We start from the raw sequence: 21,397 nt of genomic DNA on the forward strand, positions 1-21,397 counted from the left end.
AAAGTTGATAAGTGAATAAGCTGGTCTTTTTTATTCTCAAAATGCACGCCATGTATAGCTTTTAAATTTTTTAAACATTTAAACTAAGCTAAACTACGACTATAATATGTTTTAATCGGTTTTAAAATATTATTGTCCACCCGAAATCCAAATTATGCAAAGTTGACGTGGCATAAGTTTGCATAAAAACAAAATGTCTGCTTGATTTTTGCAGTAGTGCGCTCAGATGTGAACCAAAGATTTGAAAAAGGCATAAAGTGTTTTGCCTCCGAAAGGGTTAAACTTAAACACGGACGCCCGCCTAGAGGAAGCCCAAAACAAACAATTCAAGAGAGAAAAGTTACAAAACTCTTGTATGGATATGTGATTCAAGCTGAGACACAAGCACACAACGCTCATGCTGTTTCTACTCCAACGTTGTTCTCACACATTTAACTTATCGAAGCTCATGGCAGGATCCACATCAAAAGCTGCCCAGGATTTGACAGCGGTGGTGAGTTTTGTTATATTTTTGTATGCATTATATACGTTTTATTATTTCCATTGTTAAAAATAAATACATTTGCTCAATTACTTTCTTCAAACAGATGGAGACAACTATGCAAACACTTCAAAGCAAGTTTCAGAACTTATCTGACCAGATCATTGCTAAAGATATCTTTTCAGGTCTTAGAGTCATTGTTAAGTCAATGCCATGGGCAGTCAAGCCTGCTGTAGCAATAATAATGTAATAATAAACAATGAGCTGATGTTGGATACAAGATGTACTCATTACTTGTTAAGTACATAAGCAATGTAACATAATATATTTTTAAATTATTTTTACAAATATATTTGTAAAAACAAAGAACTCAAAGTTTTCTTTAATGGCCAAACTGGATGAAATGGGAACACGTATAGATGACCTGGAGAAGAATGTCGCTGATCTCATGACACAAGCAGAAATGGAAGATAAAAACGAAACAAAGCAAGTGTACTTGATTCTAGTCTTTGCATTGAAGTGAAGTGATCCAGTTTTATCATGACATGTAATGTTGGTTGTTTTTTCTCCTCAAGGTATGCAGACTTTGAAGAGAGAACAAGCTTGTCAAAGCTCTGATCAGAAATGTAACAAAAGATTAAATGTGTGTTTTTCATATGAATCTATACATTTATTGTTTGCTTTTATCCATATAATATTGTTGATCGATTTTTTAAGTAAAAAGCATTAACCGAATTAACTTAGCCTTTTCATTTATGCTCCTTCATTGTGTGTCTTTCCACTAATCTGTTCTGAACTGCTTTAATTCAAAGCAAATGAACTGGCGTAGTCCCTTCTGTATTTGCTGTGTATGTCTTGGATTTTGCAGGTTCACAATGTTTCGCATAAAAGTATGCAAGCAATTAGGAAAAAGGTTTGTTTTAATTTAGTAGTACGTTTAAGAAGTTGTTTCACACAACAGATAGTTCTAACCTTTCACCTGATCTTCAAAATAAAATCCTCCAGGTCAACATCTTCTGTATAATCGACCCTTCTTTAACAGTGGCTGTGGGATGATGAGATTCATCTGTTTACACTGGGGACAAGAGACTTATTCACAATTATTACAAAAGATACAAACATCAAGTGATGCTCAAGAAGTCAACACCACACATATAAAAGTAATGTAGGTCTAAACCTCTCGATAAGATCATTGCTGGAGCTGCTATTGTTTGTCCAGCAGGTGGCAGTGTCTCTTTTGCACTTGAATCGACAATCAACCCATGCAAATGTGCAGAATTATTGTCGGCGTACATTTGAGATAAACAAGTCAAGTCAAGTCAGCTTTATTTATATAGCGCTTTTTACAATTTTCATTGTTACAAAGCAGCTGTACAAGAAAAAATGACTATAAGTAAAACATAAAAGGTTATGGAATTCAAAACACAGGTCAAATATCAGACACACAATAAACAAAATGTTGACATATTTATGACTGAAGTGTGTGTTGACTGTTGTTTGACTAAATCTGTTTTGTTGAACATTGTTAGAGTACAATTTCAAAAAGGACTGAACAAAAATGTTATTCGCTTAAATGACTTATCGCGAGATTTGTTTGAGTGCTATTCACCAAACCTACGCCAAGATCGCTCACATGGTCGTCAAGGAACACTACGCAAAAAATGTGACGTACGGTTGTGGGCTGGACCGTCAGTCGGAGAAAGGGAATGTCGATCGGCGAGAGATCGCTTAATGCACAGACGGCAGGGAGCGTCAACAGAATGGGTGAGTTTTCATTCTCTCTCCTTTATGAACTCACGATCCGCCTCTGCTGTTCCTTAGACTCTTTAAGTAAAAATATACGTGGTTTTGTTCGTGTGACGTTTAGAAATATTTACCGTTCAATGTCTACGCACGGCAGATTTGTTTCCTGAGCGTGTTTTTTCAAACAGATCAACTCAAGCTCTGTTAGTCTATTCGTCACACTTTATGACATTGTATTGACACTGACGGGCTTTCTTTAGATTATTACCTCACAATAAAGACATCCTCTTACAAAAATGTATGGGACGATAATGCCGAGGTATTTTTCACGCAACGAAACAAAACCATACAAAACCGTTTCAATTTGAATGTAACGTTACGTTTTATAAAAGCGGGTCAGGACGAGACAAGATGCGGCCACACATTTGTGCTGTGGTCTGTTAGGTAGTTTCACTTAAAGGCGTTTCATTCTAAGCCTTCTAGAAGAATGTGATGAAATCTCTCAACTTCGTGTCTGAGATTCACCCGTGTTTTTTGAAACCTGAATGGTTTAACCGACGTGTTTTAAAGCAAATATCGATAAATATAACAAGTGTGTGAATCCGGAAGGAACTGGGCACTTGCTGTTGCATTATATCGTTTTCATTCTATCTGTTAATATCAACCATTCAAGAAATTGCACTGCAACAGCTAACAGGCACAATCTATAGATATGCATGGTTTAAATAAGATATAAGCAGACGAATAGACAGGTTTGTATATACACCTGGTTTATACAGAATGTGAATTTCAGTAGCATCTTACATTTATGTGCAGCGGGAAATACTTAAAAGAATAGATTTCATAATACTGTGTACACATAACTTGATTAATAACTTGTGTGTTTTGCTTTTATGTAAACCGTGTTGTATTGCACAGGTGCTATGAGCCGACATATTTGTAAAATTGTTAACAAACAAATCATCATCATCATGATCATTGTGACCAAAATGTTTGCTTGGCAACTACCTAGTGAATTTCTCATGTCTAAATGATCTGACTTGACTTTTCATCTTAAACATCATAACATTAACAGGATTACATTCCCTCATACAATACATATTGCACAGTACAGCTATTATGTTATTGCGAGTTGCAATACTCAGAACTGATCGTCTGTGAGTTTCAGATCTTGTGATAGTTCTGGTGTGACCGAAGACCATATTGGGCTCTTTCAGTCAGGAAACTGTTGCTTGAATGTTTACCACCATGTGATCGTGTGCTGTTCCCACGGGTTTCGGGGGCCTGTAATGTTTACCATTCACTCTTATAGCATCCATGCTACGCTGTTTTATTATCTCTAGAAATTAAACATGTTGGTCCCTACTAGTATCTATGTGATGAGCTGATAGTACGTCATGACGTCCTAGCAGCATGGAAGACATTTAATGGAGAAAAGTCCCCATGACATCGAAAGTTGTTTCGCCATTAAATATGAATATGTGCATTCAAAACCTACACTCTCTCACTTCCACCAATCCATATTTTTATGAAAATACACTGCACTTCAGCTTTGTATCGAATTCCAGGTGCTGAGCTAAACGAAATTGCACAAAGCTGTGCACTTCATTGGGCTTTTAAAGTTAGATTGTGTACATATTACTTGTTTTAATAAATAAATAAATCAAAAAGCATTCCCTGTGTTTTAAAGGCTGACCAAAACCTGTAGTGGTGGAAACTGTTGCTGCAATAGTGCATCTGGTACAGTTCTGGTTTTAACTACTAGTGTCTGCTTTTGACAAAAACAAGGAGTTTTTCCCAATTCTTGTTTACCAATAGTTCAATGTCACAGACGAATACGTTTAATGTGTATTTTTAGTTTAGAATTAAACTCAAGAGTGTTTGGGTGGTCAAAATGTTTTTTGGCTGCCCTGCCTCGTTTTGGTTGACTATAATGAGGAATCCAGAGAGAAGTTGTTTTCATTTCTCAGGTGCTAATACGATCGGACTACCAGAGATCCAATACAGAGAAGAAGACTAGGAAGTCACTGTTAATTATAACTGTATCTAAATCTAAAATTTAAGACACATAGTTTAGACAAGAAAGAGAGATGTATGGATGCAGTGTTATTTTCATGGCAGGTATTATTTTTGGATCGTGTTTGTCGGCCTGTCATCCCAGGCCATTTAAAAAAAACGTCATTCATTCATTGTAGTTGCGCTTTCACTCTCTTTCACCCACTCTTCTGATGTTTGAATGTTAGGCTACCACATCTCTTCCGGCTGTTAAGCCACACACAAAAACATGTCACTGTTTGAGGATTGACACTGCAACAATGTTCTTTGTTTTCACTGCCTCATTGGAACTATGCAAGCAAGGTAATGGTTGTTGTTGGGTGCAATATATCACCTGGTTAAAGGGAACGTTCACCCAAAATAAAGAAATGTAACATCATTCACTCACCCTACTCTCATTTCAAACCTGTATGACTGCAGAACAAAAAAGATAGTTTAAAGAATATTAGTTACAATGGCGTCACCCTTGGTTATTTGAATGGGTATGGCCTTTGTTCGGTTACCAGGATCACACAAAATATCTTTGTTCTTCTAAATACAGAGGAATATATTTGAAAGAATGTTGGTATCCAAACAGATTTCATTATTATGGTTCCTAGGTTATGGCTACCGACATTCTTCCAAATATCTTCCATTGTCTTCAGCAGAACAATGATAGTAGAAAGGTTTGTAACAACCTGTGGGTGAGTAGATGAGGATTTCATTTTTGGGTGAACTATCTCTTTAATGTCTTATTTGAGAAAGTACAGGCTAGGAATAACTCACGCCATTGACCCAGAATGTGCATTTGAAGTGCTTTTGACATTTAGCCTAACGGTTAAATGTCTCTCCTGGTTAAATGGTATTGTTTTAGCTAATACAACCTATTGTATTTGTGGGTTTTCTTCTTCTTCTTCTTTTTATTATTATTCTTCCCTAAAACTGAATGGGCAGCCTAAACTGTAAGGCCGACAGAGCTGAGATTCGGTCAGATGGTAGTAGTCTTGCTCGCTACTCAGATACTCGGAGCCAGCCATGTCGGACCATAGGAGGCGCTACAGCGATGCTGAACGCATTTGCGTTTGTAACCCCTAAACCGTTTGTCGCACACCCAAGTGTTTTATATCATCGTAATCATTGGCTCAAAATTTAAAAAACGTTTGTTTCGCTAATTTGCAGTTTATGCAAAAAAAAAAATGAACTAGTCCCTGGATTTTTGCACGATCGGAACCAAACCAACGCTGTAGAACTCTGTGGAGTGTGAATGTGAATAATTATCCAAAAAATTCACCGTTGCTAGGGGGCGCCAAAACGTCTGAACCGGAAGTGTTATATTTTACCACTTCTGTCGAATGAACGGGTCGTGGGTTATCGCTGATGATGTCAAAAACCTACTTTCGCGAACTAGTCCTAGGTTTTTTCGACCGATCGGATCCAAACCAATGCAGATAACATCTCTGGAGTGTGAATGTAAATAATTATCAAAAAAAGTTGAAATTTCCTTTCACGGTCGCTTAGGGGCGTAAACATTTTAAATAGGCGGAGCCTATTACATTAAAATGCCCATAACTCGAGCACTATTAGAGATATCATCATGGGGCTTAGAACATATGTGTAGATCATCACTCCGAGATGACTTACAAAATACCGCTGTGTTTGGACACTAGGTGGCGCTATAACAGTAAAAATGGGAAAATTGACACATCTTTGGTTGCCTTAACAATTGTGTATCACGTGACATTTGACATTTACACAAACTATCGATATCATATGAAAGCTCTCATAATTCCAAACAATTTGGCCCTTGAACCATTGATGTCGATCAAACAGTTTGTGAGTTATCTGTGATGATGTTAAGAACCTACTTTTGCAAACTTGTCCTAGGTTTTTAAGCGATTTCAAAATTTCCTCCACAGTACAATTCTCTGGACTCTGTAGATCAATAACTATCAAAAACAAGTTCAACTTTTTCATTTGCGTGACCATTACAGGGTCCTTTATTATATTCAAGTGAACGGTGTACCTGAAAGCTCGCTACTCCTTAACAAATAATCCAATTGACTTGCCATTAAGTACAATCATACATCTTATTACACTAAACAAGCATGTTAAATATGATGGTGATCGGACAAGGGATATGTTTCCTGTCTCACAGGAACAAGGTGTTAGACATTTAATGCATTAAACATTAAACGTTGCTCCATATTTACACATCTATAAATATAGAAAATGTCTGGGTGGTTGTAAGATGCTGTTTTGCTAAACTTAACACTCACCTTTATTATGTACACCAGTTTAATTGCATGTAAACCCAAATAGCTACTCAGCAGTCACATGGAAGCAACTCAATGTATTTAGGTATTTAGACGGGCTCATTTCTTAAATGGATGTGAACATATGAACCTGAAAAGATGATTCCCCTCAAGTGTACTATATGTGCATATGTGTGTAATCATGCGTAGTGTCTATAAACTGTTGCTGACCGTATCTATAATTTTTCAGGCGTTGGGAGTATCGTCCACTTGGGTGTTTTAGGATGAGAGTCCTCGGCCTACTTGATGAAGGCAAAGCTGCTTTAGAGGCCTTAAAAGTGCTCGAACCCGCTAAATGCTGCTTGCAGCTTTAATTATTTTTGCCTTTTGTTTGCATCCCCTGAGTGACTAGTATCTGGCAGGCTTTCAGGAAGGGGTGCACAACGTTCAGCCTAGAAGAAGCAATATCAGCATCCTCTCGGTTTAGCCTGTGTTGGATCATACTTCCCCTGGATGTGCTCGGGTATTCTTGTACCTCTTATTAGTCTCACCTGTCTCGCAGAACAGCCAGACAGTAACATCAGCAGGAAGAAGTGAAATGAATGTTCTGTAACAGACTTTTTAATTTGTGGTTTGAGGAACCAGAACGTTTGCTTATTCTGTGTGTGAGTGGAAAATATATTTCTGTGACTTCAGTTTTCTCACACAAAATGGGATTATAATGTTTAAATATTTGTTTAGACGGAGACAATGCTGTTTTTTGGTGTATTGCTTGGTTAGTTTCACAAGCCAGACTGTCATGTAAAATGACCAACCATAGCTTGCAGAGTGAACATCACGGATTGACCTCTTTGTTGAACCAAGGAACACAAACTTCAAGGGTGCAGGTTCACAGTGTTGCAAGAAAGAATTTATTCTTTATTGTCTTTATTTTCGGCATCACGTTTATAAGTAATGACAGACAGCAAATGCAATGGTACCTCACTTAAACAAAACCCTTGAATATCTTTTAAATAATTTATTCCACAAGCCTAATATTTGCGCGAATCCGGTGATTATCAATGCGTTCATAGGCTATTATAGTCATAATGAAATTATTTAAGGAAAAGCCTGATTCGTTTAGTAAAATGATTTACCAAAAACATTCTCAACTTTACTGGAAGAGTAAGCACTTGTGGTGAAGTATTATTTCTGATCTTCCTATATAGCTGTTTGGAGAAGTGTTTTGGTTCTGCAGCATTAAATAAGCAGTATTTTGGGTTTTACTGTAAAACAGGCAGAATGAGTTGTTATTTTTTCAAAGCTCAGGCCTGTAATTTTCAGACGTCACAACATAATACATTTGCATAATCCCCCCCTGCCCGCGAAACACGAACACTCTGATAGTTTGTGTGTTTACATCCCGTAGAGGTGACGCTGTGTTCTGTGCTGCAAAATCAAGCATTTAGTTGTTTTTACTTCCAAATCCAAAGGATGATGATGTAAAGAACCATAGGACAAAAATTGTTTCCCCCACGATTTCACAGCAGTATAATCCAAACATTTAGTCATTTTACTGATAACTTTTTCTCCCACCTTGGCTAGTTCAGTGTGGGATTTGCTAAACGCTTGACCATGAAAGATGGGTCAGCACAAAAAAAAAATAGAAAATCAGGTGTGGGCACACTAAAAATGTGTCATTTTGATGAAGAGTGTCTAGAGTTTTTAGATTCACGATAAAGGATGAGTATAGATTTAGTTTATAAGCTGTAATGTTTCATAAGTCAGTCACGTTGGCATTGCGGCTAACGCATATAACGTTTACCATATTTAAACTTTTTAGCTGTTGGTCCAGTTCGCTTCCATAAGTGTTAAAGTGTGACATTTAATTTTGAATGTCTGTCATTTCTATTACTTGGATTCATGATAAAGGATGGGGATCGATTTAGTTTATATGATGCTATGTTTCATAAGTCAATCACAACACACAATATAAGAGTTAACATATTTTTTCTGTCTAGCTGTGGGTAGGCTTGTTGCGATAGCCTGAGTTTTTACACGTCTATTAACCATTGGAAAATGTTATCTCCGCTACAGTCGTAGTTCGCCACATCTTGTTTGTTCACATAAGTGTTAAAATGTGTCGTTTCATTTAGAGTGTCTGTGGTTTTTATTTCTTGGGTTCATGATAAAGGATGTGGATAGATTTTGTTTATGTGCTGTAATGTTTCATAAGTCAGTCACGTTAGCGTTGCTTTACTGTGCTGTGTTTATTGTTTAGCTTACATAAGTGTCATTATTATCTATACAACTCAAATAGATGCTATTTTTGTAATCTCACAGTTATCTCTGTGTACTAATAATAATCTTTGTGTAAACTGAAATGTTATTGTGCGTCTACGCAGTCTATGCAGAAAGATCAATCACAACAGACTGGGGTAGCCAGCCAATTGGATCACAGTGGGCTTGTGGAAGAGAGGGGTTTAGAGAAACTGAATCTTCTAACTGCTTTCATTTGCCGTTTAGAGATCTTTGAGAAATGGATGATAAATGCATATTTTGAGAAAATTACAGCTTTTTGACCTTGGATGCATTAAAACCTGTTGTTGGGTTATCATGTGACAACTTTCACTGGTTTAATTGTGAACTCTTATTATGTCTGATCTTATAAAATGTTGGTTTTAACATGAATCATATAAATACATTTCAGACTGTAATTTCAGACACAGGTCTGAGAAAGGGATTCAGACGGGCTTCCTAGGTAGCGTAACGGATTTCTATTTAAATATAAACAGTGAGGGTCTTTGCAATAAACAAACACAAAGGACATTTAAAAATGTAATGCCCATTTCTTAAGTGTAAAATGAACGCCATTATTTTATTTTTTCAAGCTCAGTTCTTTTCGTCTAATCACCTACTTGCGCTCAAGCACGCATAGCATTGTGGGACATTGAAGGGAGCGAAAGATAAATCTATGCTGCCTTCAAAAACCGATCAGATGAAGGTATCTAATACGTTACTATTAAGGAGACAGGTACTAAAGCAAACACTGAATTCGGACATGCCTTGATGCCTTCCTGCCTTGGAATGCAGCCCCTGAAGGAAGCATTTTATAGCTTTCGGACACAGCCTAAATCATTATTATTTAGATCCTCTCCTCGTTTCTGATTGGTCACCAGTTGTGCTTGTTTACGATAAAACACAGCTATGGCCATAGATATAAATAACTAGATTGCACGTAGCTTTCTAAAGGCCACTATATTTAGGTTGTCGACATGGTGCGAGGCGGTCTGTGTTGCCATATCTGTGGTTTTCCTGTGGAATTGGGTTATATTTTAATTGTTGATGCACATTGTTTTTCTCGCAAGTCAGGAGTTGAAGGATTTTGTTATTTTTGTAGCTGTCAATCTTAAAATGTTTTTATTTATGAATGTTACGTTCTGTTATTTGGACGTTCTGTTATTTGGACAAGGGACATTAGGCTTATGATGAATGAAATTGTTTCACAGATCTGGCAACTCTGCTGTCTGCTTGCTGTGTGTTTGCAACTGTAGTTTTATGATTATGAAAACGTATTTACTGTTGTGTAAACTCAAACATTCTGGCCCGGTTTCACAGACACGGCCTAGCTTAAGCCAGGACTTTGTTGAATTAAGATTTTTATGTCATTTTTATAAAAGTAGCAAAACAATGGCAATGATTTATTTTAAGATATTTCTGAGCAAATTATATTCAGTTAAGACAGGTCACATTCATTTTAGTCTTGGACTAGCCTCAAGCCTTGTCTGTGAAAGCAGGCAAATATTTTTTAAACAAACACATTATAACAAGTAAAGGGTATGCTATTTTTCTTGGAATTTAAATCCCTGTGGTTTTCACAGGCATGGCTGTGCAGTGTTGTGGCATTCTAGGAAACTGAGTAAAGTCAGTGGACCCCATTCCAAGATGGCGGACATATAGTCTACACAAGTTTGGGCACTGGCAGGGACCCTTGTTCACTTCACATTGGGAAACATTCTTATACTTATTTTCCTGTGACGTGCCTAGGGCTGTCACAATTATTTAAAAATCATCTCATCGCAACTATTTGACGTCATCGCAATTATTTCAGATCACTGCAATTATTGTGAATCCTTAGAAAAAAAGGGTGATCTGTAGTATCTGCTGCATTTTACATCCACTGTCCTTGATCTGCACTCACTGTTACAGTCAAATGACATTTCTCCATCATTTGAGTTGTATCAGTTTAGCAGGTTTTTTGTTGATTTGATTTGTGTCCAAAACTCTCATATATAGTTTTAGTGCTCAAGACTTATGTCTTCTCTGTTAAGGTCACTCTATAGTAAATAATAATTTTGTAAACAATTTTTTCACATTTCGAAAGTATATATTTTCTTCATTGACTAAATTAACTGTCATTAATAGTTAATGCCAAGGCCTTAAAACAGACAAATAATCACCATAATCGCAATTATATAATCAACAATTAATCCCCAGCCAAATTGTATAACCGTTACTAATAATATTCGACAATAGGTAAAACCATAATTTCTCAGATCTTTTTATTTAGAAACACTTTCATTATTGTTACATATCCGTGCACAAATTTGGTCGATAATAAAATTTAACTGTTAAGTAGATTGCATGTCTAGCAATGTGTCTTTAAACTTAAAATAAAAGTTTGTCTTTCAAAAGTTCTATTTCTGTTTTATTAGGTTATTGAGTTGGCTAGAGCGATTTCGGTTAAATGGCTTCTAAAAATGTCACGTGATTTCCGGTAAGGAAACAAATGGAGCATCTATGCTTTTTCAGCGGAAGGATGGCTTTAAGTGATTTTACTTTGCATTAAGTTGCATTGATAGATTTTGGAAATTGAAAAAAGATGTTTTTCATCTTTAATATTTGTATTGCGTGTTAACTGCTTTATAAAAGCAATAAGTTACTTCACGGCTAAAGTAGTTGCAGGCACTCATGCCTAACAGCGCCCTTCAGCCGTGACTTATTCATAATAAAGTACAAATGCCTTGTAATTTCTAATTTCACTGGGACTTTAATGGTTAATGTTATTGTTTACACCAAATTCTAGTTCATACTTAAAAATCCACTGTAGTTGCTTGAAATATGCTGCTTTGTTTTATGCATTAATGTAATTTTCAATGAGACACAAAGTTTGAGCAGGACACATTGAATGGCTCCTCTCCCTTTAAATTAGCCAATTGCATTTAATTTAACTTAGAAACCTAGAATATGATAAGAAGCTCTGAAGTGCAGAATAAAGTTATAAACTGTATTGCTCCATATTGAGGGATGTGAGACACTAAGTTTTATGTGTTTATATTAGGGATGTACCGATCCGATACTCTGGATCGGATTTGGCTCCGATCCATACCTTTTTGAATGGATCGGGTATCGATCATGCGCGAGTCAGCACAACCGATCCAAATCCGATACCAAATTACCAGCAATTGTTCAACGGGGAGCTGTATTTAAGTAAATAGAAAACGTTCGTTTATTTTGAGAAAAATGCATTTACTTAAAAATAATAATTAAATACTTTGAAATTTATTTTGCGTAATGGCCCGACAGGCGAGTTTAGTGGGGAGACCTTTCAGGACCCAACTTTATGCCTATATGGAAATTTCAGCGCGTTGAAGATGTCGCAGATGTGGAAATATTTCACGCTTGAAACAACAGAAAGCAGCACAGCTGCCAGTGTGTAAGTACTGTTGCGCGTTACAACACGACACATTTAATCAAACATCTTCAGAAGCATCACGGAAAAGATCACGAAGAGTTTGTACAAGCGAAACGCAAAAAGGACGAATTAAAGCACCAAACCTTGCAGGAATTATTTCAAAGGCAAGAAAAACTTCACAAAGACGACAAAAAAATCTGTAAAAATCACAGAAAAAGTTGTGGAATTTATTGTACTAGATAATCAGCCTCTCTCTGTTGTGGAAAATGCAGGCTTCCGTCGCCTGAACCGCGTTAGTTTACCATCGCGTAAATACATTTCTGAAACAGCTTTGCCCGAGTTATTTTATAGTGTCGTCGCATGTTGCGGATCAGTTAAAAGATGTAAAATCTTTGAGCTTCACTGCTAATATTTGGAGCTCCGACGTGTGTCCCATTCCCTTTTGAGTTTAACCGCGCATGGGATGGATTCTGGTTACGCATTGCAGAGTGCTGTGCTACATGCTAAAGAGTTGCGAGGATCACACACAACAGCGTGATTTCAGCTTCAATCAAAGAAATGCTGGATGGTTGGAAAATACAGATTGTCATTTGGATGACTCCATAGCTTGATTAAATGTAATGTATTTCAATTATAAGTTTAGCACAGTGTCCTTAATAAAGATGTCCGTCATACTGTGTATATTATTTATCTAAGTTTTGATGTATTTCATGAATATGCAAAGCTTGACTTTAAGCAGATAAATTTAATGACTGTGTGAGTTACAGACATTCTAAACCTTAAAAGGTCAACAATAACTGATATCGGATTTGGATCGGTATCGGCCGATATTTGAAAGTTCAGTATCGGAATCGGATCGGCAGAGAAAAACTGGTATCGGTGCATCCCTAGTTTATATTTAAATGTTTTGTCAGTGTTTTTGAGCACACTTAGTTTATATCCTATGCTAACATATTCATACTAAAAGCCAAAAAAAACTTTTAGAATTCATGGAGAGTGTTTCTGTATCTGAATGATGTTTCAGATATTTTGAACCCTGTTTAAGTGCTCTCCACTTTTGATTGGATTTTCTGTGTCAAGTGGTATTATTTGTTGTTTGATTGATTGACTGGGATTTAATAGCCAGAGCCAATGGTAAAGACGATTGGTTGAGTGGGCTAATAGTAGAAGAAAAGCAAGGGAAGTTATCTTTGGCTGTCTCGTTCATTTTCTTTCTTTCTCTTTTTTCGGTTGCATCTGTTCCTGTCTGGTGGATCTGATCATCTCTTCATTGCTGGGATATCCATTGATTTGTGGAACACCGGGATCTGAATCCTCTTCAAAGTAGCAGTATGTATTCATGCAGTCACAGCACCCTAGCAATACCCAGAGACTTTTATCTTGCAAATCTAGCTTGTTTTCTGTCATTGTCAAAATAACGTTTTAAGGATGCACCGATATGTAAATGTTGGCCGATTACGATAACCGATGTTACTTTACCATCGGAATCCGATAACCGATATATTGGCCGATATACAGTATCGAGAAATTAATATAAAGGGCAAAACGTGGACAACTGCTTTTATTTGAAAACATTCACTGCAGAAAACAGAGTAACCGTCTGTTCTCTATTTCCCCCTGAAAATCATGTACCAAGCCTACTTTACACTAGTTAAAGATTATTTAACCTTCAAACATTTCTGGTATATTTTTTATTCAACAAACAAATTGTAGATGTTCTTCCCAAGTAACCCAGAAAATTGTTCTTTGTACCCACATGTCTAACAGGTCTGAAGACAAAGCATTCAGACAGCAATCTGATTCAAACAATATGCTTTTGTTATAATAATTTACACATTCATAAATACTGTATCTACAGTGTGCAGCTGAAGAAGTTTAACCAGAGGAAATTATTTCTTAGATTATTAGAATCGGCCTATACCAATAACATTGAAATGACCGATATGGCCAATAATTTATCATGCATCCCTATAATGTTTGCATAATGGCACAAAAAGAATAAGCATATTTGTTTACTGATCTTGTTGTTGAGAGTAAGCAGTTGTAGACATGGCAACTTATGCATTCCTCAATTGTACTGTTTGGCTATAGAGAACGACTGCTGCTTAATCCATTGACTGTGTTTTGTTTCGTTCTACAGCAGCAGAAGAACCTTGAGGGGTATGTGGGATTTGCAAACCTCCCCAACCAAGTGTACAGAAAGTCTGTGAAGAGGGGCTTCGAGTTCACTCTCATGGTCGTCGGTGAGTCACTTCTGTCCTAATAGTTGTTGACATCATTTAATGATAATTTTAAAAAGCTAAACTTAAGAATGTTAACTAAAAGCCACACGGTCAAAAAAAGTGGGTTTGTTACCCAGTATGCAGTTGTATGTGGACCATACCCTCTCTAGCAGTATACGGTTTCACACAGGGAGCTTCATGCCAGGCGCTGGCAGCTGTGAGCTGTGAGCTGAAATGCATTAGTGATGGATTTCTCTGAGCAGAACAGAACGAGAGAGCAGGGTTTGAAGTAACTCATTCAAAACAAATGTGATTCCCATACTCACATGGAGCTGGGGTTTTACCCCCTCCCATGGAATGCGTGTGCTAGCCTAGTGTGTGGGAAGTTTCCTGTTATATCATTCATTCGGCTTGACCTGAAGTCTCAAATCTACAGTCACGGTCACCTCTGCATCCCTCAAACGCATTCTTACTTTAAGCTTTCACTATTGACGCTTACTGCACTGGTAATCCAGAGCAGACCCTGCAGTTGAAAGGCCTGGAACGTTAGCGTTCTAGAATTCCATCTCCACAGGGTTTGCAGGGAGTGTTCCTGCAGCCACACTCTGGAGTTTCCTCCCTTGGCTGCACGCTGAGCACGAAACAGGCTTTTAGATTGTAATTTACTGTACAGCGTGAATTTACAATTGCAGCATAGTTGACAAAGTGCAGCTGCTGTCAAACTGGTCCACAGAATATGTTTTTTATGTGATGCTTTTGGATGATTAAACTCCAGTGGTCTGAAAGGATGATTGTGGTGTTTGTTGCTGAATCGTGTGAGCAGGCTATCGCCGCAATTCTAATTCACGTAATATTTGTCATAAACTGTACCGGAAGTAAGAATTTGACTACTTTTTATAAGCTTAAATACATGTCGACTTTCATGTAAACACTGCCATCTGGTTATACGGCGATGGCTTACCAGACGGGCACGCACTGCGCCACCAAAAATATTATTTATGATGTAAAGAAATGGGTAATTTTTAGGGTTGGGCACCGATAGGCTATGACCCAGCGCAGGATCACATCTCTCTGCTGCATTAAACAAAAAATAACAAAGTAATATAATCGAATATAGCAAGCACGGCACAGACTTTCGGAACTTATCATTCTCTGCACTGAAAGCAAGTGTGCGTGTCAGGAGGACGGAGAAAGAGTGCGCAGTGAAAGTTACTTTTTGACTGTTGCTTTTCGCAGCATGAAGTAGAGCACACCTATAGTTTATGCTTTAACACAATTTCAACGCACGCAAGTCGTGGATGCAAAGCTATAAAAGACAATCGAACCATTAAGGCGTTTCTTATGTTGCATGCATCATGCCGTATCCAGTGGCAAAAAGTCTTATTATAATGGGTTCTATAGTCATTTGTTGCATTGCATCGTGCGGCTTGCGTGCGGTGTAGACAGTGCAAGGCTTATGTTTACAATCTGATGCTTAATGTTTGGCAACATAGCTGACGGTCACCAGCATGGCGCGTAAAGTTTTGAATGAGCAGAATTGTGACGCATGTCGATCTACAATACAAAAGTCGCTCCGTTGACTTCCATTCATACGCATGCAAATGCATCAGACCGGAAATGCAAATGTTCTGACCTGCAAATTCACGTCAAGTGACTGCGTGAGACCAACAGAAGTTCAAAATGTCACGGCGTAACTTATCGGTACAGAAATGTAAAAGATGAAGGAGTCGCTCCCGCCCCTTTTCACAGCACTGTCCGAACAAATTAAGCATGCTCAAAGTCTAGTCTGACCGCATCATAAATTCGCATTGCATCTTTATTATTAGTCCAATTCCAATTAGATTCCATGTGTTTTGTCTTGTTCACACTGTCAGGCAGTAAATACATCATATGAGCAAAAAAATCTGATTTTGGTGGCAGTGTGAACGTAGTCTTTGCGTCGTCCAAACCTGCAGCTGTTTACCCTGTCGCTTATATCGACGATGCGAAAATGCATTACATTTCTCACTTCACTTTTATACATTTATGTTTTTGAACCGTTAGTTTTGTTTCCAAAGCAAATTTTTTTAAATTTTGTTTCCGTATATAACACGTCTCTGAATTTACTGCAAATGCTCTTAAGAACGCTAAAGGCGAAACAGAAATTAGATAGACAGCTCTCTGCTTGGAGTGCGCCAGTCACGCTCATCAGAACAATGAGTGAAACGCACACACAAGTGAACATTTTTACCAAATAATACGTCATTAATAGCAGTTCAATTACACGATTTGGTACGATAGCGTTTATATCAGCAGCGAACCCGGGTTCAGAAGACAGCATTCACATCACCCAATCGAACCGTGCTCTGACATTAATCGAACCCGGGTGCGCACCAAAAGTGCTAATGTGAAACCGCCACTAGAAACATAGAAAAAGCTCTCATGCAATCTCCATTTCATTGGATAAGTTAGAGCAATGTACGCTTTCACCCTTCCAGTCTGACCTTTTCCTGCTTCCCAGATACCGACATCCCCCACCCTCATCATGCGACAGGGCGTTCCTTTGGAAATAAGCCCCCCCGGTTTACACAGCTGTGGGATATTTCCTTTAAAGGAAGCAAGCTGGACTCTCACTGATCCGCTGCTGTGGTTTGGGCAGAGATGGGCTGCCATGCTCCAGTGGCAGTGTCTCGCGCCTCGTTCCCCTCCGGTTTTTCAGACCGCTAAATGCATCTAATTTCAGTTGGAGCACTTTGCACAGAATGTTGTGTTTGCGAACTGTTCTTTGGTGACTTGCATTGTGAAATGCCGAAGATTGGATGGATTGCTAGTTGTATGTGTTTTTTTTTATCTCCAGGCGGACCTGAAAGGATTTGACATGCCACATGCAGTTTCGTAAGAAAAGGGGGGAAAATAAAAGAGGAGTGGCGGGGTAAAGATTACTTGGTTTCACATTTGAGGGGTGACCAAATAGTCATAGTCTATCATGAAATCGGAGTTAAAGTAAAAATAATTCAGAAATTCCTAAATTCTCATCTCTGATGTTTAAGATTTGTGCCATTTTGGTGCCATGAATTCACTGAACACTATTGGTAGTGCAGTGCAACATATGGAAGTGTGTTTCGTAGTAGTGTACAATATATTGATTTATTTCTTTTGCATCTATTTTGCAGCATAAACATAGTGCTACACTTTGTTTTCATTTTACAAAAGTAAGTCAAATGGGGTTGTAACAACATAAGAGCAACATAGAGCTCACCCTGCTTAGACTAAATACATTTCCCCAGACATCTGCCAGTTATGATGTTGTAAAAAAACAAATTTATTGAGCAGAGGGATGATTTCTCTTTGCCAGATCCGGATTCAGGCTCATGTGTTTTACAGCAGAAACTTAACCATAGTGCAGCCAACATCCTGCCTGCACCCCTCCACCATTCGCTGAATGCTTTTACTGTTTTCCTTATTCATAATGGCATTTTAGAGAAGACTATATTTCACCAGCTATTTTCTAAAGACCCTAGACCTGTTTTCAAGACCACATTCAGTGAGCAGTGTAAATCTTGTTTTCTCTCAATATGCTTAAAGAAAGTAATGGGTTTTATATATCTTCAGGCTTTGAGTGGAAGGCATTTCTGTTGTGATGGTGAGGTCAGTGTTGCTCTGCCCTCACAGAAAATATTTAGGATGTGAAAGAAAGTCTTCTTTGTTTTAAGGTTCCCTCCCAGTTTTAAGTGGCCAGCGTCAGGTTCTTTGGCCGGCTGTGGAAGTGGCACAGGGTTGGGCACTTGGTAAAGGTCAGGAGAACAACCCAGCCTTGCTCTGTGCCAGCATTCTGCCAGCTTCCATTACACTGTCCTCTTTGTTTCAGGCATTACAGGAGCCACGTTTCCACGCATCTAGTTGATGTGTCGCTCTCAGATGCTAGGAGGATTTGTTCAGTGAATAAAATAATTTGTTGGTGGAGACATGCATTGTGGGGAAGTGTTTGGACTCAAATGTCAACAACTTTTTGACAATCTAAATGTGCACATTGAGATTTTTTCCAGGAACATTTTTTTATTTTTGATGAGGAATGATTGCTTGCCTATGCTAGGACATTGCTTTGTGGTCGCTAGGGTACTCTGGGTGGTTCCTGGCCTAAGTCAAAAGAGCACATCATTTCTGTGAAAATCTGGTCTTCAGATATGTTTTTTTTCTGATATGTATTTAATCATATTTAGTCGAAGTTTGACTGTTTAGATTTTTCTAACTATCCAGCTAAATAGTTGCATTCTCTTGTGGTTTTATGGACTACAATTCCAAGACACGCAGGCACAAAGCAACCCCATATAAGCTCGTAAAACCATTATGCCACCACTCCAGATTGCAGATTACTGTTTATTTTAAGTTAAGTTAACTGAAATATCTCAGGCATTTCAGGCATCAAGTGGTTGGTCGCCTTTCAGTGATGGTCTGGTAGAATTTTTTGGTCATGAATAATCCCTTACAGAATGTTGCTTTAGGGAAGTTGGAAATATACAGAATTGCTTTTAAAATGTGGGAAACTGAGCTGAAAGTGCAACACTTTTATTAGTAATTTTTCTGCAGAGTTATGTGACTGTAGAATAATTAAAACCAAAATATATTGAGGAAAATCTGAAAAATTGTGCTGAATAATGCAAGCATAGATTTTTAACAATAAATGTCAAATAACGCTGAGAATACAACACTCTTATTTTTAAATATCATGCATGAATGTTTTCTGTAGATTCCTTTATTCTGAGTCACCAACAGATCTGAAACGTTCTTCATGTTGTGAAATCTTTCAAATGTAATTTCGTCATCTCTGTCCTGCAGGGGAATCAGGTTTGGGAAAGTCAACACTCATCAACTCCCTGTTCCTGACAGACTTATATTCTCCAGAGTATCCTGGGCCTTCTCACAGAATCAAGAAGACTGTTCAGGTAAAATGGGCTTCAAATATGGTTGTTGGTTCCCCACTTCACTCTGAGATTGTTTCAATGCATTCCCAACAGCTGGATGACATATGCTTCATATGAATTTCTTGCCATGTCAGCAGGATTCCAGTCTTGGTTTCATAATCTTGAAGTTCCCAGTTATCTAAAGAGCAAGCTCCTAAATGTCAGACAACACCTGTCTGGACTGAAAAGTGGTGTCATTGTTAGGTGTGGCCAAGCATCCCTCATCAGACGTTATGGCATGTTGTTTTTCAAGTATCTTGAGCAGTAATGGTTGCAGTTATGGGTTTTACCCAAGGTGTGAAAGTCTTGTATAGTGTTGTCTTGATATCCAAAGTTTTGACTTCGATAAGAAACCTTATTGTGAAGCGTTATTAGATATATTTGGTGAAGATGGTAAAATACTTGATCTCCTGTCACAAAATAAATCACACTCTTTTGACTTATACATTAGATTCTCTTTGTTTTGCTCTCTCTCTTTCTCTGCAGTAGTTGCTGCTTGATAATATCACACGTCATGTTTGGTAAAATGTATTCAGCCGAACACCGAACGTGATGTTTTTGCTATTTTCGGCCGAATATTTTTGGTTCATCCCTAATTTATTGAGTTTACACGCTTTGATGATGAAATAAATTTGTATAAATCCCTTCTGTCAGATTAAACTGATCATATCTTACTGATCTGTGTTCTGTCCTGCACATTAACAATGAGCTTGTGTCTGCTTGTCTCAAAGAATTCAAGTGAGTCATAGAATCACCTGATTCTAAAACGTAACTTCAATAGGATTTTGAATATCAGTATGCAAAATGATAACAATAATAATGGATGGACACTTTTCTATCTCATGAGGCCAATGGGCTGCCAAATTCCAAGTTTATGAATTACAGATGCCTGCAGGAGACTAGAAAGTGTGTACCGATTTAACAGTCAAGAATTAGGTATTCATGTCTGTTGGTACTGTCACGGTGCACATTTTATGAGTAAGGAGGAGGAAGCTTTATCACTGACGTGTCAGATTGTGTTGTCACTCACTCTTGTGAAACTATAAACCTCAGGTTGTGGGGGGGTTGGTTGATATAAAGAATAGCCCATGCCAACTACCCACGCTGTGGTCTGGCACCAGTATCCTGACTATTTTAGATCTATACAGTATGTTTCTTTGTTTATTATGTTTATTACACTTCATTTAAAGTGTTGGCAGCAATCTTAGAGGATGTTTGTGATTGAGATATAGTGGATAGAAATAACAGGTTTAAAGAGGTGTGTGTATGTCTTTCAATTACTTGAATTTGCGGATTTTAGCTTGCATTGAAACTAAAGCATTATGTCAATACTGACAAAACCACTGCTCCTTAACGTAGGTGTATAATTATTTTGTCAGACGATATGGCAATTTGTAAAAGTTACTGTCAGGTGACATGTTATATTAAAAGGAACCTTGGGTATAGAGAGATGTATGGCGAAGGGCTGAACGATGTAGAAAAATAATCTAATTGCAATTCTTATTTTTACAATATTGCAATTGCAATTGAATATGTAATTATTTTTAAGCACCTTATCTTCTGTATTATTAAAGAAAACCAATAAATCATTGTAACCAACGCAATATTAGACGGATGAACCCTAAACCAAAGACAGGCTTAAGATGATATTAGTTGATGCCAGAATTGATTGACATATTCTTATAGAATTACCTCAATAATACTAATTTATCGAATGATTTGTTAAATTTCTACCCATGTAAACTTGTAATAAGTATCATGACCACTGACAAATAAGCTTGGTGTAACATGACAGTCATTAAGATTAAAATAATATATTTATACATGTTATATTGTCTTTTATGATTGTCTAACTGTGTGTTCACACCAAGCGCAACTTGCGCTAATAAAACGGGCTGTTAGCGAGTAGTTGGACGCTTGAACATTTGGATTTTACTCGCTTCATTCGCGTTTGAAATTCGTGTCATGGGAGTAGCTTCTGCCAGGCGGCTCCCGCCTAATTGCGAAGTCCTTCATTGTTGTTTCAGATTTCTCCATCCGCTCGCTATGTC

At 37.7% G+C, this 21,397-nt stretch overlaps 2 protein-coding genes across 5 annotated transcripts in view; both read left to right on the top strand.

The window, feature by feature from the left end:
* Window positions 1–212: 212 nt before the first annotated feature.
* hsbp1l1 (heat shock factor binding protein 1 like 1) lies at window positions 213–1,099 on the top strand (the record flags this gene model as incomplete). The annotated part of the gene is made up of 4 exons (XM_079485084.1): window positions 213–493; window positions 588–654; window positions 877–973; window positions 1,057–1,099. The coding sequence occupies exons 1-4, from the start codon at window positions 398–400 to the stop codon at window positions 1,097–1,099; spliced, it is 303 nt and encodes a 100-aa protein (XP_079341210.1). The 5' UTR covers window positions 213–397.
* A 1,021-nt stretch (window positions 1,100–2,120) lies between these two features.
* The window catches only part of septin7a (septin 7a), a 40,869-nt gene continuing 21,592 nt past the window's right edge, over window positions 2,121–21,397 (top strand). For 2 of the 4 annotated variants that reach the window (XM_079484758.1, XM_079484760.1), the window contains exons 1-3: window positions 2,179–2,245; window positions 14,328–14,427; window positions 19,222–19,328. In XM_079484758.1, the coding sequence (XP_079340884.1) occupies window positions 2,213–2,245; window positions 14,328–14,427; window positions 19,222–19,328 (240 nt within the window). In that variant the 5' untranslated portion in view covers window positions 2,179–2,212. Of the gene's footprint in view, window positions 2,246–14,324; window positions 14,428–19,221; window positions 19,329–21,397 lie in introns of all 4 variants that reach the window. The other 2 variants (XM_079484757.1, XM_079484759.1) reach the window with 2 other exon arrangements.

Source organism: Barbatula barbatula (genome assembly GCF_947034865.1).
Source record: "Barbatula barbatula genome assembly, chromosome: 21".
Taxonomy (NCBI): domain Eukaryota; kingdom Metazoa; phylum Chordata; class Actinopteri; order Cypriniformes; family Nemacheilidae; genus Barbatula; species Barbatula barbatula.